General features: G+C 36.4%; 1 protein-coding gene across 6 annotated transcripts; it reads right to left on the bottom strand.

Moving 5' to 3' along the window:
• Positions 1 to 7128: 7128 nt before the first annotated feature.
• On the bottom strand, positions 7129 to 25638 carry Pur-alpha (Purine-rich binding protein-alpha). 6 transcript variants are annotated; one of them, XM_085202482.1, is made up of 9 exons: positions 25501 to 25638; positions 17277 to 17324; positions 15340 to 15452; positions 12955 to 13119; positions 12523 to 12701; positions 12008 to 12113; positions 11170 to 11307; positions 10260 to 10313; positions 7129 to 9905 (listed from the first exon to the last, which is right to left on the bottom strand). In XM_085202482.1, exons 1-9 carry the CDS (start codon positions 25541 to 25543, stop codon positions 9870 to 9872), a joined length of 882 nt encoding a protein of 293 aa, XP_085058608.1. In that variant the 5' UTR covers positions 25544 to 25638; the 3' UTR covers positions 7129 to 9869. The 6 variants fall into 6 exon arrangements, with proteins under 6 accessions (XP_085058608.1, XP_085058605.1, XP_085058607.1 ...); XM_085202479.1 differs by having other exon boundaries at positions 10260 to 10355; XM_085202481.1 differs by having other exon boundaries at positions 11990 to 12113.
• Between the last annotated feature and the right edge of the window lie 214 nt (positions 25639 to 25852).

A 25852-nucleotide genomic window follows, 5' to 3' on the forward strand; every position in this document is an offset into this window, starting at 1 on the left:
ACGGTTTCTAATCGTTGAGTTCTTTAGATGTTAGTATTTAAGTGTGTTTATAAATATTTATCTTGTTTGTTGTTGTTGTTTTTGTTGGAAAAACTATTATTTTTGATTGATACTTTTTTATAGGCAAAGGGATAATAATATAATTAATAATTCATTCCCCGAACGGAGTGCGAGATTCCCCGAACCTACAACTGTCGCATTTACAGTCATATGACGTTCCATTGCGCCACGACGCGATGACCACGAAAAAAATAGGATACCTACTTCAATTACTTTAATATTTCTGTACAGAAAATTATTGCTTAAGTATTTAAAATTAATATCATTAGTTTATATCTTGATTCTTTCCTACGTAGATCTACAACTACATACCAATACAATATAACCACCAAAATAAATACCTAAGGGCAAGTATATAACGCGCACAAATTGATGGTTACCATTTAATTAATCACACTAATTACTAATAATTATTATACAGAGTAGGTAATTTTCCCTGTACCTACCTAATTAATTAAACAAAACCATCCTGACGCACTAGTATTAGATACCTAAGACTTCACAGAATAGTTATACCTAACTAAGCGGTGCTCGGTAGAGTTATATACCTACTGAAATATTAAAAATATAGACGTAAGTATTCAGCTTTATTGTAAGCTAAAAATTAAGATATTTTGTAAGATCAATAACATACAAATATCTACAGAAAAAATGTCCAAATAAGTGCGTCCCCCGTATTAAATATAATATTCTGTAATCATATTTTTATGAAATTTAGATATAAAATATAAACAATATTTTATAATAAATAAATAACTATACATACATACCTACCAACGCGGTATAACTTTCCACTTAGCATACAGACAATTATCATCAGGTACCCCCGAGGGCTCCGTCGGTCCGACTGCTTGAGCACGTACGAGTGCTCGATACTACGTTCAATGAGCAAGTACCCATACCGCGCCTCCGTCCGTCTGTTACAGAGTTGCCATTCACTAGGATCTTGCCGGGACAGTCTCGATTTTAATGAAGTTAGCCTGCGAATCAATGACCTTATTATTAACTATAAGGTAACTTTTTTATTTTTTACTTTGATAGACAGCCTTTAGGCAGGCAGTATTCTATTACATTTATACCTATTTTTAGAGGCCGGAGGCGTATCTACTTATTTAAAATTGAAAAATACCAAAATTTACATACATTCCTTCAATCGATTTATTCAAAGCATTATCTAATTTTTGTCCTGAATATTTTTTCAACAAAAGTCTGTCACCCTAGTATCTATGACTTCTGTCACTCCACTCTACGTGCGTCCATGCGTGCTCTCTTTACGATCAAAGACAACGCATGGAAATATGATTGCAAAAGGATAACGAGGTGGTTTGTATTGGTATAATGTCAAAGGTGATAAGTACTTGAAATTAAAGGAATAAATCAAAGAATATACCTATCGATATTAATTTTAATAAAATATTATAAAAAAATATATAAAATATTATATTTGATGGATATAGGATGCCACATTGAGTATGAAATAAAATCTGCTCAAGTGGTTTGGGCACGCCGAGGGCATGAGTGATAAATGATTGGCAAAAATGACTTAGGAATTAAGAGTTAGAGTGAGTGGTAAGAGAGGTGGCGGAGCTCGATTGACTTTCGAAAACACAGTAGGTATCAATGATTGTAAAGGAAGGTCACATAAAAAGACCCCCAGAGAGGTTGATGACATTGGACGAGGTAGGTAAATGAAATAGGCAGACTGTTGCGTTTGGCACTCCGGCCTCCCTGGCTATGCTGCTAGGAATAACAAATAAACACGTATACGTTCAAGAACAATTAATTACTAAATTTGCCTACTATTTGCCATATCCTGACATCTAAAGTTCCATTCCATACCAGTATTCGTATTTCATAGTTAAGACTCAGCGACATCTACCGATAATATCAACCTAATGATATGGTGGCGCTGTTAGAAAGTAGGTAAACGGTAAAACACGAAATTATTGTTCTTTTAGTTTCATACTGTATTTTATCTAGTGTTGAGACACTGTTTCTTACTTTCTTCCGAATAATTGAGGCATTGGAGTTCATTCCTTGGAGTGGGACTCGAACCCACAACTTATTTTAACACAAGATTCTGACTATTACGCAAATTTAAGATGTGTGTACCTAGAAAAACAATTATGTGAAAAGTATTTAGTGTTAATTTGCTTAGATATATACACATATTTGCTTAGATATATCTACATACCTGAATTTAGCTTATATTTAAATATTTCAAGTAAAAAAAGCAGGACAAAAAATATATAATTAATCGTAGTTTCTATTACTTATCCATTTATTGTATGAAATATAGCAATATAAAATAAGTTTTAATGAAAAAATGTCATTACACTTAAACAATAAATAAAATCTTTTGTCGAAAATGTATCTAATCCTTAAATGTGCCGACTTCTGTAAAAGGAGGATGTTATCAATTCGACTATATTTTTTTATGTTTGTTACCTCCGAACTTTTGAGTGGGTGAACCGATTTTGAAGATTTATTTTTTATGGTCCAATATGGTTCATTACTGACAATTTTATCCGTGACAAAATCACGTAGATAGGTAGGTTAAGTGATGATAATAAAACGGCTAGAGAGATTTTGTTGTAATTTGTTTATTTTTTCACCATTTATCGTAAAACGTTTCCTACGGCACACCGCGCGTCGCAGTCGCGTCGCAGTCGCGCACCAATATTCCGCCTTGTGTATGTCGAGCGATACTTGCAGTCACCTAACTCACTAAACTTAACACGACAAACGAAACAGGCGTCTACAGAAATTTAGAATTTCACACATATTAGAAAAATAAATAAGCGTTTTATTATAAGAAATATAGAAACGATACATATCCATCGTAAGTACACACAAGCACCATGTCGCAGTCTGACTGCCTCCTTACCGTGCACTGCACTACCGATACACACCACACCGCCGCGGACGAACTACAATCGGAAAGCGTTAGACAATTTCTCGATTATAATAGCTCGATACAAATAAACGTCCGCGGCATACAATTTCGCTCCAAAAATACATAAAATATAAAATTATAGACACTGGCCCCGTAAGGATCGGCTTCAGTGACACGAAAGAAACTATCATATAATTATATTATATATAAAATGTTTCATCACTGCGGTGGCAGCGAGTCGCCTCGTCAGATCACTCTGTACTCTGTACTCTCCATTCCGCATATACATTAAATTATAAGTTTTATGACAATAATTCGATCGTGAGATCTGTTAATGTTTCGACGTCATCAAAAGCTAGTGTCGTACAATAGAAAATAACAAGTATATAAAATACCATTACAATATAATAAACCTATAGGAAAATTCATCACACTTTGCAATCTTTGGATACAAATCTCCGGGCGCTATCGCACGTCGCGGGCGTGACGTCACGTGCCGCGCGGGCGAGGGGCGAGAGCGCCCGTCACATACTGAACCAGTCTCAGACAATCGAGTCGTGTCACACACGAGTTAAAACATTTTCAAAACATAATTTAAAGTCCAAAAATTTATCCTCATCACATGAGCCACTTCAGTCAACATTTCCATACATTACGATATCAATTACCAACTATACATATTGGGTGCGCAGTGTGTGTTCTACCCCTGCTCCCCCGCTCCCCCTGCTCGGCAAGATAATAATGACACTTTCAAATTATAGTTTCACAAAACTCTCCATACACAACACCCAATACGCCAACATGGCCGTACCACCGTACCACCGTACTACCTACCACACCTCCCCACACATTTTATTGCGTTCAATGTATTTTAAAATCAGCATGCCTAACTATACGACGCCCTACGGAACACCACCGTCCTCGCTCTAATGAAACACTGGCACGCGTTACGCGCCGATACTATACATACAATATGAAATATTTAGGACATAATATTTCGAAACGTTAACCCTACAAATCATTTACCATTATTTAATATAAACTACAATCGATTGGCAGTATTCGTTCACTTCACCCCACTCTCGTGATATCACACTCCCCGACCTATACGTACAGACTACAGACCCTTGCTCTCCCGCTAAGTAACGACTGCGAACTCTATCCTGCGCGAATGCCTGCACTCTGATGCCGGCCGGCCGAGACCCGACCACTGTTTTCGTTTTACCTATCGATTTCAGGTACTGGTATTGCTTAAATGTAATATATGAATTTAGAGGTGTATCACATGGTGGCGGCGATCGGTGAGTGATGAAGCCTGTAGGGAAATACGCCGACACGTTCAGAAAACCCCGTTAGTGCCTTGAAACAAACCTACCGCGACATAAAATGTAAAAAAATCAATCACGATTAAAATATATGAGTATATGAAACAACGTATATTACTGTGATCTATAAAATTAGTAAAAAATCAATACGTAATAATGACTATGTGAATATAACCGGTCAGGCCGCTACCGGCTATTCTATTGCTAGTGAGGAACAACTCGACGCGGAGGCGGAGGCTGCGACGGCAGAGCGAGCTCCGCGACATCAAACGTAACGCACAGATAAATTATCTTTTAGCAAAACATCAATCAATATCAGAAATATAATTAAAACTAACATACTATTATAACTCTGAATCTTTTTTATTATTTTTTTTTTTCATTTTCCAGTTTCGATCAGTATCTATTAAGTGCTATGTACCGTATGTATAACGAAAGGAGCGGGAGCGGCGCGCGCGCTCAGCGCCGACACACATCGTGAAAACGACGGCGTTATTCTTGTCATGTACTTATTATTATAATTATACTACATGAACCTGCAGATTAAGACGCGGGAAACTTACGTTTGAAATATTTTCTTAGATGTATTGTAGCGCGGTGTGTCGGCGCTGGCGCGAGTGCTAATGAATATTATAATAATTGACTATCACATGAGACGGCTCACGGGGCTCCTCCAGGCAACGACACTCATTATGTCACAAATGCACAGCTCAGGTCAAACGCTCTCAGCCTAAAGAGACCTTGTTATAAATGAAGCTGCCATCATCCAGACACGTAACTGCCAAGATGGTCTCTAATATTGATAATGGTGATTGCTTTGTATCAATTGAGAGCTTTTATTTTGCATATCAAATTCCAGTAAATAATATCTATGATGAAGTAAATGCGATCGATGAAGTATGCTCTTGTAGAAAATTCGTAAGTGGCAGTGTTAAGCCGTGAAATTTATAAAAGCTTAAAAACAACAGTAACCTATGAAGTGAAAGGAGGACCCAGTGAGCCGCAACGAAATAATGGAATTGGTTCGAGCGAGACCTAGATCCGGGAACTATTAAAATATATCAGACATTATGAAACGCATCTTGGTATCGAAAGGTCTACTATAGAAAGCTGGATGGGAATTTAGACAAACAAAATATTTTAAAAGAATACGGTGAATTAACTATACATGGAATCGATCACAAAAATGCTATCAGAAAGATCTCTTCAAAATCGATTCTTTGAATAAAAAACCGATAAAGACCTTGCGCCTAAGTTTCTTATTACGCATCACTCAAATTCAAACTCAAAAGGAAGAACAAAATGACGAAAATTAGTAACAGTATTTAGTTAGATCTGCTAAACCAATTCGTAAATAATAGGCGGTGGCGCGGCGGGGGATGCGGCGCAGCGCGAGTATCACAGGAGGCAGCTTCGAACACTCGCCGCCCGCCGGCGGGACACCGTACTGCACACACGATGATATCTATCGAGCTCTACGGAGGATGGAAGGTTTAGCTAAAGTATTTGTAGACAGATTAGTGTACTAATCCTAAAAACGATTAAATAAAACAAAAATTATGAAGGGACGATAATGAAAATTTCCAAATGGGTCATATAATCTAAAGACTATAATATAGGAGCAGCGCGTACAAAGCGCGACAGTTACAGGCAAGCCTCGGGAAAGGGGACAGGGTACGGTGCCGCCGGCCAGACACAAAATACGTAAATTCGAATCCGAAAATCAAAACCCTTTTGCGTTAGAGCCACACCTCGCGCACTATTGCTCGTTGCCGACGTCATCTCTCGCGTACACTACTCGACTCCGTAACGACCACACGCAGACACGTAGACACTATTATATTATATTATTTATATTAACTTTACGCCACACTCGTCGTACATAATATATCATTATATTAACTTTATTGACTGAGAGGGGGCGGGCGCTCCGCCGTATCGTATAGAATAATCATTTAATTTATTTAATTAATCTTCTCTAAATATAAACTCTGTAAATCTTAAACGTCTATGGAACTAAAATTACACTTTGTACCATAAATTGTTGTTAAAATTAAGCCACTAGTAGCGGGAGTCCCCGCGCCACACGACACATGCACGGAGGCCGCTCGTGCCGTCCCGCTCGCACGCGGCCGCGAGGGACGCGCGTGCTAACGGGACGGAGCGAGGCGGGGTCACGCGGCCGCCCCTCCGCCGCGCCCAGGAACGACTGACGCCGCTACCGCTCCGCATATATCTCTATTATTATTTATTATAGACGAGTGATTTTATATAGGTATTTTTTTCTTTTTTTACTATATTTTAACGTTATCGGACGTAACCAACTTATCCCACACTATTTATAGGGCTGAGGAAAATGTACTGTAAATTAACCTATTCGAGGACCGGTTTAGACTGCACCGTTCTTAGTTCGAACGAACCCAGAATCGAACCATAGACGACCGCGTGAGGTTACCCTGATGTTCGCAACTTTGCAATAACGATGCCGTCACAAATCAGGTGATAAGATTTAAAATATGTAATACGATTGTCTTTAGTCACAGATAAAAAGAAAACATAAAAATAGAATTATTCTCTATACTTTTACAGACCGAGTAATCTAGGCAACGTAGTATATAATAGCTGCTAGTCAGGACAGAGTCACTATCTAAAAACAAAAATATTTATGTATATATACTCTCAAATGTACTTCACATTTCGATGATCGTACAACTATTGCTAAAATATATATATATATATATATATACATTATATAAGTAAAATTCATTGCGGAGAACAGGTCCCATACACCAATGTCGTCCAAAAGTGGACCGTAACACTTGAATATAAGGTTCAACTCCCAACGACAGTGGGGCATGAGTTACACCCCCGCTGCGTATACGCTATACAGAACATAAGCGGCACGCCGTCACACCGAATGGAACATTAAATGGTCTCTCTTATTAGGAGAAATTAACACAACATGTGAGATTTGAAAGAGATTGCACAATCTTTATATTAAATCTCTAACTCTTGCGTAACTTTGTTACCGACAGACAACGGCAGACAAAACTACTGCACTTAGAAATTTGTCAAATTTCAACTTTTGGTAAATGAGGTTTTCCCAAAATTAATACAGAAACAGGTCGACGCGGAATATTATGGGGTACAATGAAACGATTAACTTAACGAAATATCCTATTATATAGCCTTCCTCAATAAATAAACTATCCAACACAAAAATGTTTGTTCAAATTGAACCAATAGTTCTTGAGGTTAGCGCGTTCAAGCAAATCATCTCCTTAGTTATGTAATATTAGTATAGATTATACAATCACCTACAAACTTCTGTAGTTCGGTGCGAGGGTCGAACAACATAAAATATTAAACGGGCGTATTACTAACTCCGAGTCGTAGATAACTACGTACCTACTTACCGTAAAACACTTAACAGCCTACATTTTTTTGCTGTATTTTTGTATATTTTTTTATATTAATTTAAAAGATGTGTACAAAAAAAATTAAGAGCTCGCACGAGCGTAGCAAATACAAGTAAAGTCACGGGGAGTGATACGAGTCGGAACTAAACGAAACTAATAATATTTAGAAGGATTCTTTCTGTCTCCTTCTATACACCCCCTACCCCCTATTTCACCACACTTCGCTAACAATTCATTCGCAAACTGAACAAATACATTTTTGGAAACTCGAAGCTTCGAACACTTTGCAATAGTTCGTGGTCACGGTCACGGGTAGACTGGACCACTAGTGTACAAAACGTCGGGTTTCTAACATGGCTGGATATATAACTAAATAAAGGCGATTAATCTAGTTTAAGAGTTCCATTTAAAATGCTTAAAATTCGCAAAAATATTAGATTTTATTATGTGATACAATTTAATTTTAATTTTTATTTGGCGATGATTTTTATTCTCTTTGTGTAGGTATCGAGGGTGATATGGGGGTGGGGACTGTGCCGGGTGCTCACAGGGAGTGTCCGGCCACTACATATCTTTTATCACTTGATCATTCTTTATAGACACTAAGGTCTCCATCATTGTTTACTACATTATCACACTTATCACGACACGACAGTGCCCCGATATTATGCAAACTAACAAAACGCGTGTCAATATAATTAAAATACGTTTATTTAATAAAACATATAAACTAAATTATTTATGCATTTATAATGTTATAATTTTAGTTTCATTTTTTTATTATTATTTTCAATTTATAACTAGATGTTTTAACGTATTTGAAAAAAGCCAATCGTTTTCAAAATTCTCAAGACTTCGGGATTAGATCCATGATCTACGATCCGCGTCACACGCGGCACTCTAATTACTAAACGATAAAAATAACTTACGAAGTAAACAAACAACGGGGAATACGGGGAGAAGGAAAGGAAAATGGAAAAGGGAGAACATGGGAAAAACGGTAAAGGGGGAATATGGAGAAAATCGGCAACGGAAAAGGTGAGGATAGGAATTGGGGAAAAGGGAAAAAATGGGAGAATGGGTAAACATAATGTATTGAATGCGCCGCGACGCCGCTTGCCTACGAGTATATCACAGCAGACCGCTACTTACCTAAGATTCGAGTGTAGCCGCTTCGCCCATCCATACATATTGTATGTAACATTAGCATTTTCATGTAAAAAATACTTAAAATTCACCAATTATAAATCTTTGCCGTTCAATTTTATGAATATGTTGTTATTGTTATATTCATATGTATATATGAGCAAAGTGGCATTTGTAATACGCGCCTGTAAACACCCGGTGCCTGTTCCTTCGTTATTACGATCCGCAACACGCTACTATCACCGACGAACTAAAAAAAGTCCAAAAATTGCGGCAAATCGTAATACCAAAGCATACTTTTAAACTTTTTAGATTTATCTTTTTTTTTATTAAAAAAACATGTCCGACTCCTATCCTCACTACGTCCAATCCTCACTCCCGTGTCCGATATATACAATATCTCGATGTAAACAGAAAGATAAGTATTATTAAACAATAGTAGTAATAATAATTAAAAAAACACATTCACCTACAAACTAGACAAGTGGCATTGATCTGAATTTTTTTTTATATATTATACAAACGCCCGGGGAATTATTAGAAAACACTTGGTTGGCCGCAATATTTACAAATGTAGAGCCATGGCAGCAGCATCAAACCCTGTTTACATAGTTTTTATTGGCGCTGCTTTTTAACATATTTTCGCGTGTAAACCGGTCAATAATGATGTATATATATATATATGGAGATAAGATTTGTTGCTAACTCCAATATTTATAACTAAACAATATGAAAACATAGAAAGTGATATTCTATAACAGATGAATATAATCATAATTAATTAATTTCCAAAGCATATTTACAAATTTAAGAATCACAATCGACAGCCAAATAAAATTGGAGTTAACAAGCAATCTTTTACAAAAAAATCCGATTAAAATCCTGTACGAATCGGTACTATTTATAAGTTCAAGATGTGGTTGTAGAAGAAAGCGTTGATGAAGCTTGTAGTGTTCTTGTTTAGGGTTTCCCACCAGCGCGTTGAGGAGTAGGGGGCGGGGGCGGTCAGTACGGTCAGTCGAATCAAATCCGGGGCGGCGCGCTGCCCGCAAATGATTCCTGGAAACAATTTTATTTTATAAACCATATACATTCATTGATAGAGGGAACGTACTGTGAACTTAATACTAGGAACCGCCTATAAAATACATGTTAATGTGTAACTGCGGTGACAATGTTATTTACAAAATATAGATATTCTTTCCTAAAATTATTGGGATCGAAATACCTACTTGTGACGTGTATATCCGCTAAAATGTATGGCATGTACACTGTACATATATAAGGTAAATATGGAACGGAGTGTGTTACCATTAGGTTTCTCGGCCTACCCTGCTCTATGTAGAAAATGCGTGAAAATAAGAAAATATATTATTACATATTACATATGTATAAATAAATGGTAATGCTCACCACGTCCCGGGCGGGCTGCGCGCTGGAGGCTCGCGGCGCGGGCCCGCCGCCGCCCTGAAACATCGCGCCCGCACTGCTCAGTGTATCGTCACTCACCTTAGTGTCATTTATTAAATACTATTATTTATTACTATTTTATATTTATTTTGTTTTAAAACAGTGCAGAGTATTGAATTAGACACTACTTTTTTATACTGAAATAGGCTTCCGTTGGACCGCATCAAACGTGATGAGCGTTGATGTGGTCTATAGTGGTGCACGCTTGCCTAGTAAATGCGTCTAGAGATAAATCCCTGTAGCTTCACGCTGTATCCCGTATACAGTAGGTATCAACGTAACGTTTTTTTAACTCCCGTGTGAATGAGGTCTTAGTGTCATGATTGGGCTCGAGGGGTAGTGGTTGGTGGTAGTTCATAAATCAAAAAAACGTATTCTGCGCAAGTGTTTGCGCGTACCTTCCATAATAGATATGATGAGAGTCTTAGAAAACTATTGTATAATGTTGAGAAAAATATTACTACAACGTATGTTAACTTTTAAAAAATAAAAGTTTAATATTAAAATTAAGAATAATAATTCATAAGTTTAATCGCATCAAAAAGCGTCGAAAAGGCATGGTGCGTCTTGTGAAGTCAAGTCTATCATTGTAAATACATACAAAATGTTAATTCGTTGGCTTACCAAAGCGTGATGTAAATTGCTCTGATTGGCGTTCAACATAATATCATGGTGGCTTGCCATATTTTATAGTGTTATTTTTTGTAAATCAATCCTCCTTATCACTTAGTAAGAAAATGAATGGGTGTATTCCAATTAATAATAGGGTTTTTTAAAATTAAATACACATTTTTGGGGATTTTTACTAGGTGACATGCCTATTTATGTAGTGGCAGTAGTGGGGGCGACGTACCTGGTGCATGTCGGGCGCGTGAGGGTGCGGTGCGGAGTGCGCGCGGCTCATCTTGTCGCAGTAGTCCGCCAATATGTCCCTGAAGCGCGTCCAGCACTTCTCCGGCACCGTGATGGCTGTACGGAAGTTGCTTTTTACCTGAACACACAAACATGCACATACACAAACGTACACTGAGTAACTGCACGTAATGGTATTACTCGAGAATGCAGTCTGTTACCTCCACTGCAAACAAGTGCAACCTTAGCTTGTTCGCCATACCAGAGCAAGGAAACGAAAATATTAAATATTTCATTCCCCCGAGTGGGAATCGCACCCGGAACCGTCGCGTTTACAGTCACACACTTGTGGCCCTGTACCACCACTGGCCTCAGGATTTAAAAGACAACGGCTAATGCTTGCTAGTCTCTGATAAACATCATGTTTATTATTAAAAAGAACATACAGCTCCACATACAATAAACATCAAAACTAATTTGCCTCAAGACTGAGGTAACAACATTCTGAAGTAATGAATGAAATGGATTTAAATTAAATCACATTTGACACTATACATGCGGGTAGAAACAAAAAATACTGTCAAAAATTATTACAACATTTCACGTTGTATGGACAAAGACATGTATCAAAGGTGGAAAGGTTTAGGGGCTTAGAGTCTTGGAGGTCGACGTTTAGGGGTTGATAGTTGATAGCTGATGGGTGGGTTTAGGTTTCTGTTTTAGGTTTATAGTTTGAGGTCTAGTACATTTGGGCGTTTGGGGTTTCGGAGTAGGGGAGTGAACCATGCATAGTGAAGAGCGCCGTCGCGCATCTCAATTACTTGCAACGATGGTACCACCTCGCTGACTTTCATGTAGATGCCGCGGTTGTTCTGCCCGATGTCGAAGTAGAAGTTCTTGTTGTCGACGCGCAGGTGCCGCCCCTCCGGAAGCTCGCCTTTGAACCTGTCAAAAGTAAAATTAAAGATTAAAATTTATTAAGAAAGAAAAGAAAGAAAATTAAAATTGTTGAGTCTGTTGATGAAAATAGAAATTAGCTGTTACTTGATTAGCTAAAAATAGTATTTCCACATATACGACAAAACATAACTTATATTAATCAAAACGACATATGTTACCGTTAACGGATTGGATCAGAATGTTTGGGAGAGTAGTAACTCTAACTAGTAAAGGTGGTATAATATGTTGTCCTCACAAGGGTAATAAGCCCTAGGATATAACAAACCTGGTACAATTTACTTATATATAGGTATGATAAGAAATTATTTTTTTAAAGTTGTGGGTTCCATTCCCACACGAGGGTATTAAATATTGAATATTCTCATGTCCTCGTTCTAGTAATGAGGTGCCTCACCCGCCGTCATCGGTGCCGAAGTCGTCGAGCAGGTCAGTGAGCGCGTCGCGGAACTCGATCATGCCCTGCGCCGGCAGCGCCACCTGCGAGCGCGGCCCGCCGCGCGTCATCGTCTGCGACACGCGCAGGAAACGCCCGCGCGAGTTTTCCTTCAGGTCCAGGTAGTAGCGACGGTTGTCCTGTGTCCCCCACATCATTATTTGTCATTTGTGATAATAAATATGCAAGTACTTCAATTCAGTATTTCTGATTTAATAATGCATGTTAAAATAGAATAAGGATCAATATTATATTAACAGCAATATAACAGTAATATATTATGTATTGTAGTATAAGCGCTGTTCCTCTTTACATATTTAGATAATATTCACATTTAGAATGCATGGTTTTATAATTTTATCCTTGCATGCATGGTTTTATAATTTTATCCACCTTGAGCATCATCTCAGATTTGAGCTTGCCGTCGTCAGGCACGTTGTCGGGGTTGGGCGGCCCCAGCGACGAGTAGAAGTCGCTGAAGCTGGACAAGTGGTCGCGGAACTCAGCCGCCGTTGACATCGCCAGAAAGATCTGACTGCGACGCCCGTCTGCGCCGATCTACGGAGATTATTTATCAATTATATACATACATATAGCAATATTTACGTAGTGGGATATGAACCTACGCCGCCTCTTGGAAACCCCCGGGCAGACATTTTTTCCTAAATGTAGAATAACACTTTAAAAAGTTAACAATATATTGTGTGTATATGTTATGTTTTATATGTATGGTCTCTATATGATATAATATCTATTACTCCAAAATAAAGCATTTTGGTAGATTTTTTCATTTGGGTAGAGGACTTGGTACGGAGACATTATATGATGATTATTTATTTAAATCAGAGCAACATCTTATGATATAAATCAGATTCACGCTGTATCCCGCACACAGCAGGATAGGCAGAGACAACCTAGTGTTAAGACACTCCATTCCCTATTATCCGCCGAATCCTGGAGACATTGCGTGTTGGGTAGCGGAACTCAATGCCGCACTTTGCCTCGACATCAGGGGGAAGAAAATGAATAGTAATATTTCATTTCTACGAGTGGGGATCGATCCCACAACCAGTCGCGTCTACAGTCACACACTCGTGCCTCAGCGCCTCGACTGACCTCAAAGATAAGATATAAAGACAGTTAAAATTCTTGCAAATCAAACAGATTATGACACCGGCCTAATAATCACCTTATCCGGAATATATTGCATCAACGTCAATTTACGTAACGCGAGTCAACGAAAATTGCCAAATTACTTTGACGTAAGGCGTACGAGTCACGTAATGTTAGCGACAAAGCCGTTAAAAGTTTAAAACTGATTCAAGTTCTATATCGAATAAACAGTCTACTTTGTTCCAGTACCTACATTTGACAAAATAGATTTTAATTTAATTAATGGATTTCAAAAAAAAATGTAGTCTTTATGAACGCCTTGACAGAATTTGTTTAGTGTTGCGTGAAATACAAAGCGCGAATCAAGTCGGGCGCAGCACAGGCAAGTGTCCCCGTCTGTCTGCCGTAATGGAAGTCGGGATGCACGACACTCGTTTGTTTTTACAATAGCAGTACCGTCGTCGGTACGGCGGTAAAAGAACAATGAGAATTTTCTAATTTCCAGCAATACCTAAAACCGGGGAAATTTCGTTCAGTGTCCTGTCTGTTTTTATTAACTAGATATACAAGCGCGAAATTCCGACAACTTTTCAATTCAATTTTAAATGAACAGAGCTTTCAAATAAAAAGCTACCGAAATTCGTTAATAGTTGAGGCTGCCAGGAAAAATATTTTAAATTGATAATTTAGAAAAACGCTAAATGGTAAATATTACTATCAGTAAAGTGACTAAGACAATGTCCGTATGTATTAAATAAATAAAGGGATCGAAAATTTATTTGTAAACGTTAGGCAAAAACTAAGAAAGTTAGTCGACTATTAGTATTCAATATAATTTGGCCTCAATCGGCTAACGACACCAGCCTATAATATTGGCCTCGCCCAATTGTGGCCACGTCCACGTCCCATGCTAGCTGCCTAATGCCTACAGACGTCCGCCTGACCTCTTTTTGAAAGTCACTATATTTTGCAACTATCTCATTTCACACATTTATTTTATAATTTGCAAACCTTGCAGTACGTCACAGAAAAACTGTCGTTTTAGTATTTAAACTACACTGTAAGGTTAATATAATAAATTTATTTACACTAACTACTATTAAAATTCATCTTTTTAACTTATAAGTTGAACTTTTAAAGTACCTACAGATAGTTTAGTCACCTAAATTTCTCCTATCAAGTACTGGAGCCATCCACGGTTACAAAGTAAACGAAACCTCACTGTCCTGTAGTATACAGACGACGGACAGTAGCTATGTGATTACAAGCTTTGGTTGAGAAATGCACCAATTTAGTCACAAAGGATAATACATGTGGAAGCTACCAGCCATTTCAGCCATTTATATATATATATTTTAAGGAGACCTAATACGGTTTCCACATTTTATTGTTAAAAAAAATCATAAAGTTATAATTTACTTTGAAGGTTACTTAGGATGAGTAGGAAGAAACACTACTAGATTCTTAAAATTTCAGCAGGAAGGAGAAAGAGCCACATAAGCTACGTTCCACGTGTCCACCAATGTCAATCCACACAAAGTTGCGGGCGACGACTAGTATATGTATAAATCTTCAATATGTCCTAATGATAATAGCAGTGTTTACTTCAAGTAAGTTTTAAGTAATAAAAGGACAATAAGCGTTGGTGAGTGAGTACAAACTAACCTCTGCTACTTTGATGAACCGTCCGCGGCGGTTCTGCTTCACGTCGAGGTAAAACCTTTTTGACTGTATTTGTAGCATTTTTGTCGCCAACTCCTGCTCCTGTGACTGTTGACCTGGAACATACATGTTTTATATACATTTTTTAATCATAAGGCCATCGTGGCGCAGCGGCCGGCGTTGATAGTTAAAAGGCTACTGAATACGAATACGATATTTAAATTATAATTATAACAAAAAAATACATATAAATTCTATCCTCGCCTCATTAATACCATAGATGAATGTCTAATATTTTTTGCCTTATTACCGCTTACACGTGTTTTTGGAGCTTAATTTTTTTCTTGTATTTTGTTTACACATTTTAATCTATTTACAAAAGTCTTCCGTTACTGAGTGATAGACAGACAACACTCCTCGGCGAGGAATGTTGAAATTCAACACGTAGGTTCCTAGAGGATTTTCCAAGATTTCTATAGGAATACGGCTACAAAAAAAATTATAGAGGATAGTCTTTGCGCAGGGGCATAAATGCGTAACTTTAAACGCCACTGGTTGTGAGTTGATCTCCACTGAGGAAATGAAATATTTGTCTAAATGTATATTTTCATTCTTCGCCCTGGTGTAGAGGCAAAGCGCGGCGTTAAGTTTCACCACTCAACACGCAATGGCTCCAGAATTGGACGGAGACTTTTATACTGTATCCTAGTAAATAATAAGTTTCAAAGATAGTTATAAAATTCTCTAGCAAATTTATTTCTAACGTCTTTGTAGCAAAAATCAAATAAAAAAAAACTACACAACCTACGTTCTATATTGTAGAGAACTTTCTACTTTAATTTTACTCATTAATTAAATAAATTTGCAAAAAATGTAAATTGATTTAATTTTCTTTTATGTATTATCCGACAGGCAAGTGTCGAAACTCGAACGAACGTAATTAGAAATCGCCATTGATTACTCAGCTTTGCAACGCGTTACAGACAGACACGCACCGCCGTTTCCTTTGCTTATCTATAGCAGTAGCTGTGCTTTTACATACCTAATATACTACAGCTATGCTAGCAGCTGTCCAAATATACTTATTAGTTCATACATACAAATGGTTATAAAAAAGGTATATAAAAATAAACTGTTGTGATTAACAGTAGCAATTCTTAGTACTACCAAACTTACGAAAGTCCGGAATTAATAATACAAAAATTAATCCCAGTGAATTCACGTGACTTCAACAAGAAGTCAATAACCGCATACTATAAGAATTTGCGAACGAAAAAACATGTATTGTAATCAAGTAATATATATATTTTTTATCCATAATTAATGATAATTTTCACGAATAATAATACTATATAAATTAACATAAGTAAGTATGTATATGTAACATAGGCCGCCGCGGCACAGCGCCATATTCACGACATCAATAAAACGTTAGATAACATAAAAAGTTGTTTTTAAACAAGTTCAACGACCTCCAATTGGAACCCAAACAGGAACAGACTGGGTTTTACGAGCGCTAGCAAAATTAGAGGCCCACCCAATATTATGTATATGGTAATTTTGTATATATATATTTTTTTGGTTCGCACTACGGCGCTTGTACACGCACATACAGGCAGGTATATATTATATGCTAAAAATGCTAACACGTAATTCTTTCAAATATTCATATTTAATTGAAAAGCAGCGATGCCGAAGATTTGATCTGGTAAAGTAACTACGGAATTCAACGCCGCGCTTTGCCTCGTTACCAGAGCGAGGACATGGAAATATTAAATACTTCATTACCTATATTATCCCGTCTTTAAAAACAGAAACCGAAATAACTACAGTAGCTATTTGCCATTAAAATTAATATTACCGATGATGACGACGTAGTACTTAAAAAATATTTTACAATATCTCCAATACACATTCCATTAAGTTTTTTAATTACTTACCGGAGTCAAAATTGTTTCCACCCGCCTCCATGCCTGGACCATGATATTCTGTAAAAATATCAAAATAATAAATTAATTTTACGTGCCTTCATAATATAATTGGAGGGAATGAAACAGGGATTTAAACTGAACAAATAAAGACCTGACCGTCTGTTTCATGACGGACCCTATTATAAAGTATACGACTTTCCACATTGAAAACATTTTATACGTATAGTGTCTGCCAGTGGCTGCGCGCATAATTGCGAAATTGGAGAACTCAGATATAAAATAAAAAAAAATTGTATTAAAAACTATAAAATATGTTGCTAACTACACTTCAAGCTCAATCTAGACAATAATAGGTACTAATAGCTGTGGATTCTTGGCAATTCTCAAGCGGACAGACGTACGGACAAGCAAATAAAATAATTAATAAAATTAAATAATTGTAAATATTTTCTACAATTTTGTGCTAAAAGTATTTTTATAGATAATAATCAGTATTAATTCTACTGCACGCATAGACAGACATATTTTTTTGTATTATCCGCATTCAAACACCGACGGCAATTGTGTGACTTAGATACAGCAGACTGTATCTAATAAGACACACATATACCTACAAAATAATTGGAGGCACAAAGAAAACGAAGAAATTCCAATAATTTTTCATAAAATTAAAAGCCAGTGCTTTTAACCAAAATATTATATGAATAATAACAATTTGTAACCATGTTTTGGTTAAATTAAATGGCATCGTTGACAAAATTCTGATAAAAGATAGGATAGGCACCACACTGTCGTCCATTTTTTTGCAAAACGATCCGCGCCTGTGCAACTTTGCTTTCCTTAAATTATATTATAATAATGAAACACGCAACTGATCAAGTAAGGCTATTTGTTCGCTTTGTTACAGTTGCCAGACAGGGCTGACTGCTGATAAATAGGAGCACTAAAAAGTAACCGCACCGCCACTGCGCCAGTGCAATCATAGTGAAGCTGAAGAAGTTATATTAGCATTTTATGATAATTTTTCCTATTCCACAATCGTTTTAGACATTGAATTTGATTCTTTAGAAACGCTTCCTTTATACTGCTTCTCAAGATTAAAATAACTTCAATTTTAAGCACTATCAGCACTAATATTGGAAACAAATATAGTGGCCAACATACAGGTTGTAATTTAAATTGGAGCAAAATGTGGTGGTAAGGAGTGTGACCGGCCACGGGCGAGTGGTTCGGCTCGGATTGCACGTGACAAGGCCTCCGGCACAAAGCGGCTTAACGCACACCGGCGAGTATCGATACAGTGGCCTCCGACCTAGCTGGAGGCAGGCAGGCCAGGCATATTAAACTACAGTATTATAGTTAGTAGTTACAGATCCGTAAGTTGACATCTGATATTCGTACTTATTGGTCATGCAGTTACTGGCAGCTAGTTTAAACTTAATGAAAACAGCTATGGAATACAACACAGATAATATTTGAAATAATTAAACATGCATCTTTCATAGATATCAGTAAATATGACTGATTTGCATACATCGCGCGTACTGTTATTGCGCATCGTCTTTGGAACAGCGGCGCCTTAACCGGACCAGGTCACTTGGGAAGGCAAAACACAAAGAAGAATTATAAATGACCCGTCGCTGTCACATTTGCAATATAATAAATTTACGCAAGTGGACTCAAAGTAGCATACCATAGTCCATAGCATTACATGATACGCCCAACGTACTTAGGTTTGCGGTTTTGGATCGGCACGTTCTAGTGTTAGATTTTGCATGCAAATGTCCTTCACTGTATGGGTTGGTTCATTTTAAAAAGAAACATCTACTTTGTCCTATTTTAGTGTAATTTGTACGTATAGACAAAGTATAAATATCGACATAATAAGCCATCGAGGTGATCAATCGGGCATCAGGTTAAATATAATTTTATGAGAAATTTTCAGGACTACGCCCCAATCTTTTGATGTGAGTCATGCTCACCTAAATCCCAAAAAGTGTCTATTAAAAGAATTACAGTTCTAGGTCACCGTCGTAAAGCTAGGCACGTTGGTAAGAACACTTACAGTGAATGTGGAACTATCTCTTCCAAGAATATAATTTTTCGAGGCCAAACGTCCTATTATAATATGACGCCTATAAATAACCGTTTTCAATATGTCTTAACGGCAAAAAAGTAATAATTTATTTATACTATGCTTCGTTTCATTTTATAGGCACATTCATTATCCAATTACTTAAAAAAAACACCTAAACAAATAATTCAAAACAATATAAGTTCATCAAAAATATATAAATCGTCAAAGCAGGCCCAGGCGGCTTCATCGAGCGCGCCCTAAGGAGCGACCTTCATATCTAATGTAAATTTCAGAACAAAGGCGAGCTTATACAGACAAACACAGGTTCGGGCGTAATAAACAGAAATATTGTCTAGCAGTCAGCTAGTGTGTTGCGCGTGCAGTGATAAATAAATCCAATAAGGCGGTGGAGGTGGAGGTGGAGCCGGAGTCGGATTGCGTGGTTATGTAAGTGGTTCAAGGCGGGTCATTGGCAGCAGACAATTTAGCGACAGACGCGAGCCAGACGGACAAAAAAGTGAAACCATCATTTTTTTCTTGAGAAATCACACCTCAGCTCGCACCGCGCTCGAGAAGGAACAGTTCTCATTGAGCGTGGCGCTTTTTGTGTACCTGCGTGTGCCTCGTTGCCGAGCACCGACGTTAATTATATTGCAAATTAATTACGTTGTGATATATATTACGTTGTTCCATCCGCCATGCTTGTTTAAACTTACACTTTAAATGTATTCATTTGAAAAAAAAAAACAAAAGGCAAAGTAGCTTGTGTTGCTTTTCATATCTTATTTTATATTCAACAATGTTTTCTTTAGAAAACGTTAATGAAATAGTCAATATAATATTTTTTTTGTATTTTATACCATGTATCGATATAATAATTAATAAGAAATATTTTATATGTAATGCTTAGCTTCAGTGAACAATTGGCGATGTTAACGTAGAAGGATCCTTATACAGCGACAGCCACGTTAATGTGGAGTGACGCAATGACGGGCGGAACTAAATTCGCGGTTCGCACCTCGCGAAGTTTCGTTTCACAATAGTTGCCCAATATATTTAAATAAAATACCACTGGATGGGTCAATGGTGAAAGTGTATGTATCGGTTAGCAAAATTCGTCCTTGGAACTTAAATAATTGCAAATCAGTCAGAAATTTAAATGAAATTATTTCAAATTGGGGTCATAGTGGCGCAGGGGCACAATCGCGCGATTTTTAACTCTACGGTCGTGGGTTCGACGCCCACTCGGCGAAGTAAACACTTAATATTTCTATTTCCTCGCTTTGATAACGAGGCAAAGCGCGATGTTTGGTTCCGCCACTAAAACACGATGCCTACTTAGAGCTTAGATCGGAATTCTTATTAAGGACTAAAGGTATATATAGTCTATTCATAATTCATAAATTCATGTAATAATTCATAAAAAGGAACGATATAAGGCTATATATATATATACAAGTGTGAAGTTTAGCAAGCAGACTCGACCGTGGGACGTATCAATCCATTGAAGGTCGTTGACCGCTAGGGCCGGCGTTTTGGGCGGAGAGGCGCGCCTAACTATGAAAGTAACAAGGAGCGTGTATTGATAAGAATGACGATTAAGAATAAATTAATTGCCGAAATCGTTTTCAGTAAGATTTGAATAGTGTTGCCTAAATATCACACAGATTAAAGCATATATAGCATAAATATATAATAATTTTACACAGAAATGAATTAAAAAATTAAGATCATTCTGTTGTACTGCTAAATTGCGAAATTCTAGTTGGAATTGTTTACCGTTCTTTATTTTTCAAGATTGGTGAAAATTTATACTACAATACACATGTATATCAAAATACAAAAAAAAAATATCACATCTTGGGACAGATAAACATAAAGCTAGCACCAGCAAGAAAGGTAGGTTAGTTCTGTTAAGAAGAGAAAGGAAGTAACTCAATGCTTTAAAGAAGAACAAATATTTTAGAATGATTAATCTATACTAATATAATAAAGCGGAAGAGTTTGTTTGTTTGTTTGTTTGTTTGAACGCTAAGATCTCTGGATCTACGGGTCCGATTTTCTTTGTTTTTGTTTTGTATGAAAGCTGCATTCTTCAGAAGTGCTATAGGGTATATAACATTACATTATACATATATACTAATATATTTTAAAGTACTTTCTAATTTGACATGCAATTTATTCTGCCATGTTAATAACAACCGTCGCGTCGCTACGCAACCGTTACCGCGACATTTTGATATTCATCCTTATGAAAATAAATAAAATAGTCACTCTTAACATTTCATCTAGATTGAAATTATAGTTTACTGTATAACATTCTAATAAATAATTAAGGAGATGGCACTGATTCCAAATGACCTAGCCCACGAGTGGTATAGTATGACCGACGCGAACGGGCAGATGACGTTGACGGTTTTATAAATTTTCATATATTTTCGAACTATTGTAAATGTTTATGTAATTATTAATTTAAGCTGTTTATAATTAACTAGCGGACCCGGACGCGGCTACGCCTGCTTGAAATATAAGAATATAATTTCTATAGAAATATAATTTCAATCTTGATGAAATGCTAAAAGTGACTATTATATTTATTTTCATAAGGATGAATATCAAAATGACGCGGTAACGAACGCGGTCGCGTAGCGACGACGGTTGTTGTTAACATGGCAGAATAAATTGCATGTCAAATTAGAAAGTATTTTAATTTATTAGTACATATGTGTAATGTAATGTTATATAGCCTATAGCACTTCTGAAGAATGCAGCTTTCATACAAAACAAAAACATAGTAAATCGGACCAGTAGATCCAGAGATCTTAGCGTTCAAACAAACAAACAAACAAACAAACAAACAAACTCTTCCGCTTTATTATATTAGTATAGATTTAAGCTACACTTTGGTTCTCTTCTTATTTTATTTGATATTGCTTGCTAAAATTATCCTACTTAATAGAGAGAAATGTTTAGTTATTTCGTAGAGTCGATATCTATGTACGCACGCACGGAAAACTTTAGGTACCTTTTCTAATATTAAGAATACCTATCCTTTAGTTACTTTTAATCCTTTTGTTGGTTCATTTCAATAACTCAGATATTTTTTTCTAATAATGTGTATCTACTTATTATTCTTTTTGATTATTTAAGTTTATAGTTTCTTACTAATTCTATTGAAAATTGAAAATAATTTCATGAATATATTTAATAAATATTGTTATAGTTGAAGCAGGCGTAGCCGCGTCCGGGTCCACTAGTCTAAATATAAAATATGAATCAGAAACAATTATAATAATTACTTATCCATTATATAAAGACAAAGAAATAAACATAAGTCAAAATTTAAGAGTGATTTCCATTATTCTTTTAAATAATGTAAAATGATAGTGTTTTTCTTTTAAAGAGTGAGTGTTAAAACAGTTAAACCTAATTTTAAAACACTCTATTCCCCACCAACCAATTTCCAAGACATTTCATATTAAGTGGCAGAATCACCACAAAGCGGAAATTAAAGTAACTGAAAAATAATCTTGTCCCCAAGTGGAGGTCAAATCTCTAAAATGTTTATAATAAAATACTTCCTTGCTTGCTGTATTTAAAACATATGTATGTATAATAATTAAAGGTGTCCCTGCCTTAAATGCTAAATTAATATCAGAGGTGTGGCAAATTCAATTGATAAGATTCTCTATAAGAATTTATCACATTCTACATAAAAGTAGTAAGAATTTTTAACTAAGTAATAACCATATAAAAATAAAGTAATTTTATTTCATTCAATATATTTGAAAAGAAAATTTTAAAAAAATAGGAGAGCACTAAAGATGAGTCAGTGGAGCAGACAGAGACACTGTAAAGAGGAATGAATTCCACACTCTGATAAAGACTAATTGCGGCATGAGTTCCACCTCTGAATATATCTCTTAAATCAAGCAGTGTGGGAAATAGCGTCTTAATACTAGGTGCCCTCTACCTACCCTGCTATAAGTGGGATATAGCATGATACTACTGAAATAGAAGAAACAGCAATTCTAGCATTAAATGATTTCACTATATTGGTGCAGTGCCCAGGGCCCAAAACCAAATTGTAGGTTTAACAGATCCCATTTTAAAATGAACTTTATTTAACACTTGCCTCCACCGACCAAGCTTTTGTCTCTAATGATTCAATGATGATATTTTAAAGTTTATTCTCAAAATTAATTGATGATATTTCAAACAGGCAGAATGTTTTAGCAAATAATAGAGATTTTTATGTTATACCTATCACTTCAAGTTCTATTAAGTAACAATATAATATTAACATATTCCTACTCTGCTAAATGGTAACTTCTAACAATTTACTTACTTGATGATTTTTGTGCATTTGGGTGACGGAATACTCACCACCAATTCCTATGTGACAATCATAAGTGTTCAATGAGGAGCTGAATTTACAACTAAGGCTTTTGAGTGAATGTGATTTACAAGCCTTCCTCCTAAAATTAACCTACTGATGTAGTATTTGAAAAATTTTTATATATGTAAACTGGTGATAGTTCTAGACAAACAGATTTTTTGATAGTTTATAAAGATTTTGCTTGTATATGTATATATCAACATATGAGACAGTTTATGATGTGATAATATTAAAAAAAAAAGATAGCATACACTAATTTTATCTAAAGGCACTGTGCTCAACTAATCTGAAGATAAAATTATCTAATAAAAATATACTTAATTATAAAGTATATAATTTGATTAGAAAGGCTTCACTGTTCACTAGATTCTCATCTAGAGAAGAAATGATAAATTACTCAGTATGTATGAAAGTTTCAATTGAAAATTTCACATAACTTAATGATTTGCATTGATAGTAAAATAATAAAGGATTTTAATAGACTTTAAAAACATAGTAGATAAAGTTATACACAAGAGTTAAAATAATTTTCAGCTAATGAACTACTAAGCCCACAGTTACAAAATGCAACATAATCACAACAACAAAAATCCAACCTTTTTGATTATCTCAGTCATAGCTACTTTGGAAACAAGATTTTTTTATACATTACACAATTTCATAATACTATTTCTAAACCATTTATGAATTATTTTCAGGTATTAGTAATGAAAATGGTTTCTTAATATTTGATATAGAAAATAAGTAAGGTATGTTTATTCAATATATTTCTTTTGTGTGGAAAATATATATATATAAGAATTAGTTTAGGATACCTGCTTTCTTGGTACAAAGATGAAGGGAAATGGGACATACTTGTACTTTAGGACAACTATCACATAATTAAAAAAATTGTTAATTTTCTTTTAAATTTGGATTAAATACATATCAACATAGAATATTCTATAATATCTAACAAAAGATAGTATTAAAAAATTAATTGTGATAAGCTATAAAATGTCAAATTCTGTATAGTAAAATTCAATCAATATATAGCTGTCATATTAAAGCAAAGCACAGTTAGCAACTTCCAGATTCCTTTGTTCCAAAGTAACTATTACTTGAAATATGTCTATTCTGGCAAAAAATACACTGTAAATGATTCCACTGACACTGGCACACAAAGCACTGGACACTATAACTGATCACACTGGCAGTCACTAAAAATATGAACAAAGAAACACAACACAAGTCATCTTGGCTTAGGGATTCGAAAAGAAATCGAACAAATGCAGTCTCTGGAGCGTTAACCAGAATGCAATACGACTAGTGAGCAGTGGGCAGAGGGCAGAGGGCTGGGAGGCTGGAGGCTGGGAGGTCGCAGCCACTGACCTGCCATGGTGTGGGCCTGTCAGGCGAGGGCAGGGCGCGGGTGCTCCGCCGAGCTGCCGCCGCCGCCACCAGACACCGGCCCGCCCGCCGACGGGGAGGTCGCAGACGAAAAAATCGATAGGTCGTCAACCTCCGCCGGTGCTAACACCGAGCCGGGCGGGCCGCCGCGCCGTCGCCCGCCGCCGCAGCGCTAGCCCGCACCGGAACCCGCCGGGGCCTCAACACTCGACTAATAACAGACCCGAATTCGCCATTTTGAAACGGGAACAATGAGATATTTACTTTCGAACGTTACGACGGCGACGGTCGTTTTTCGCGATGGTGAGCGGAAACGGCGCGAAACGTAACGCGATTCGGTCGCTACACCGCTTTAAATAAATACGTACTCTGACTAGAAATCCCTTCGTCACCGCTGCCGATATCCGACATCTCAATCCACCGAAATCTACAGGCAATCCACTGATCTTTTGGGAACCTCTTGGACAAGTCAACTTGTCTATGGTTTTGAAGCCATCAAACTGAGGTTCTTTAAGAGACACAAAGAAAAATAATAAACAATTATAGAGTAATTTCACAACCACATTAATGTTTTTAATAAGTAATCTAAAATTAAAATAAAAACATGTAATTTTAAATAAAATACTATCTAATTCTTTTTAACTTACTATTTATGTTGCTAAATAATTAAATTCAAATGCTGGCAGTACCTTGACATGAAAAACACTTCGTAATTTTTGT

The sequence above is a fragment of the Heliconius melpomene genome, chromosome 18, assembly GCF_056956725.1.
Source record: "Heliconius melpomene rosina isolate 202511_hmr_F chromosome 18, ASM5695672v1, whole genome shotgun sequence".
Taxonomy (NCBI): domain Eukaryota; kingdom Metazoa; phylum Arthropoda; class Insecta; order Lepidoptera; family Nymphalidae; genus Heliconius; species Heliconius melpomene.

Excerpts from the sequence above, each read along its gene's own strand:
- Pur-alpha (XM_085202477.1), bottom strand. The coding sequence starts at position 25,543 with ATGTCGGATATCGGCAGCGGTGACGAAGGGATTTCTAGTCAGA. Across the intron at positions 15,453-17,276 it reads TGGAAACAATTTTGACTCCG|GTCAACAGTCACAGGAGCAG; the intron begins GTAAGTAATTAA and ends TGTATGTTCCAG. Across the intron at positions 10,356-11,169 it reads ACGCGCCCGACATGCACCAG|GTGAGTGACGATACACTGAG; the intron begins GTACGTCGCCCC and ends AATGACACTAAG.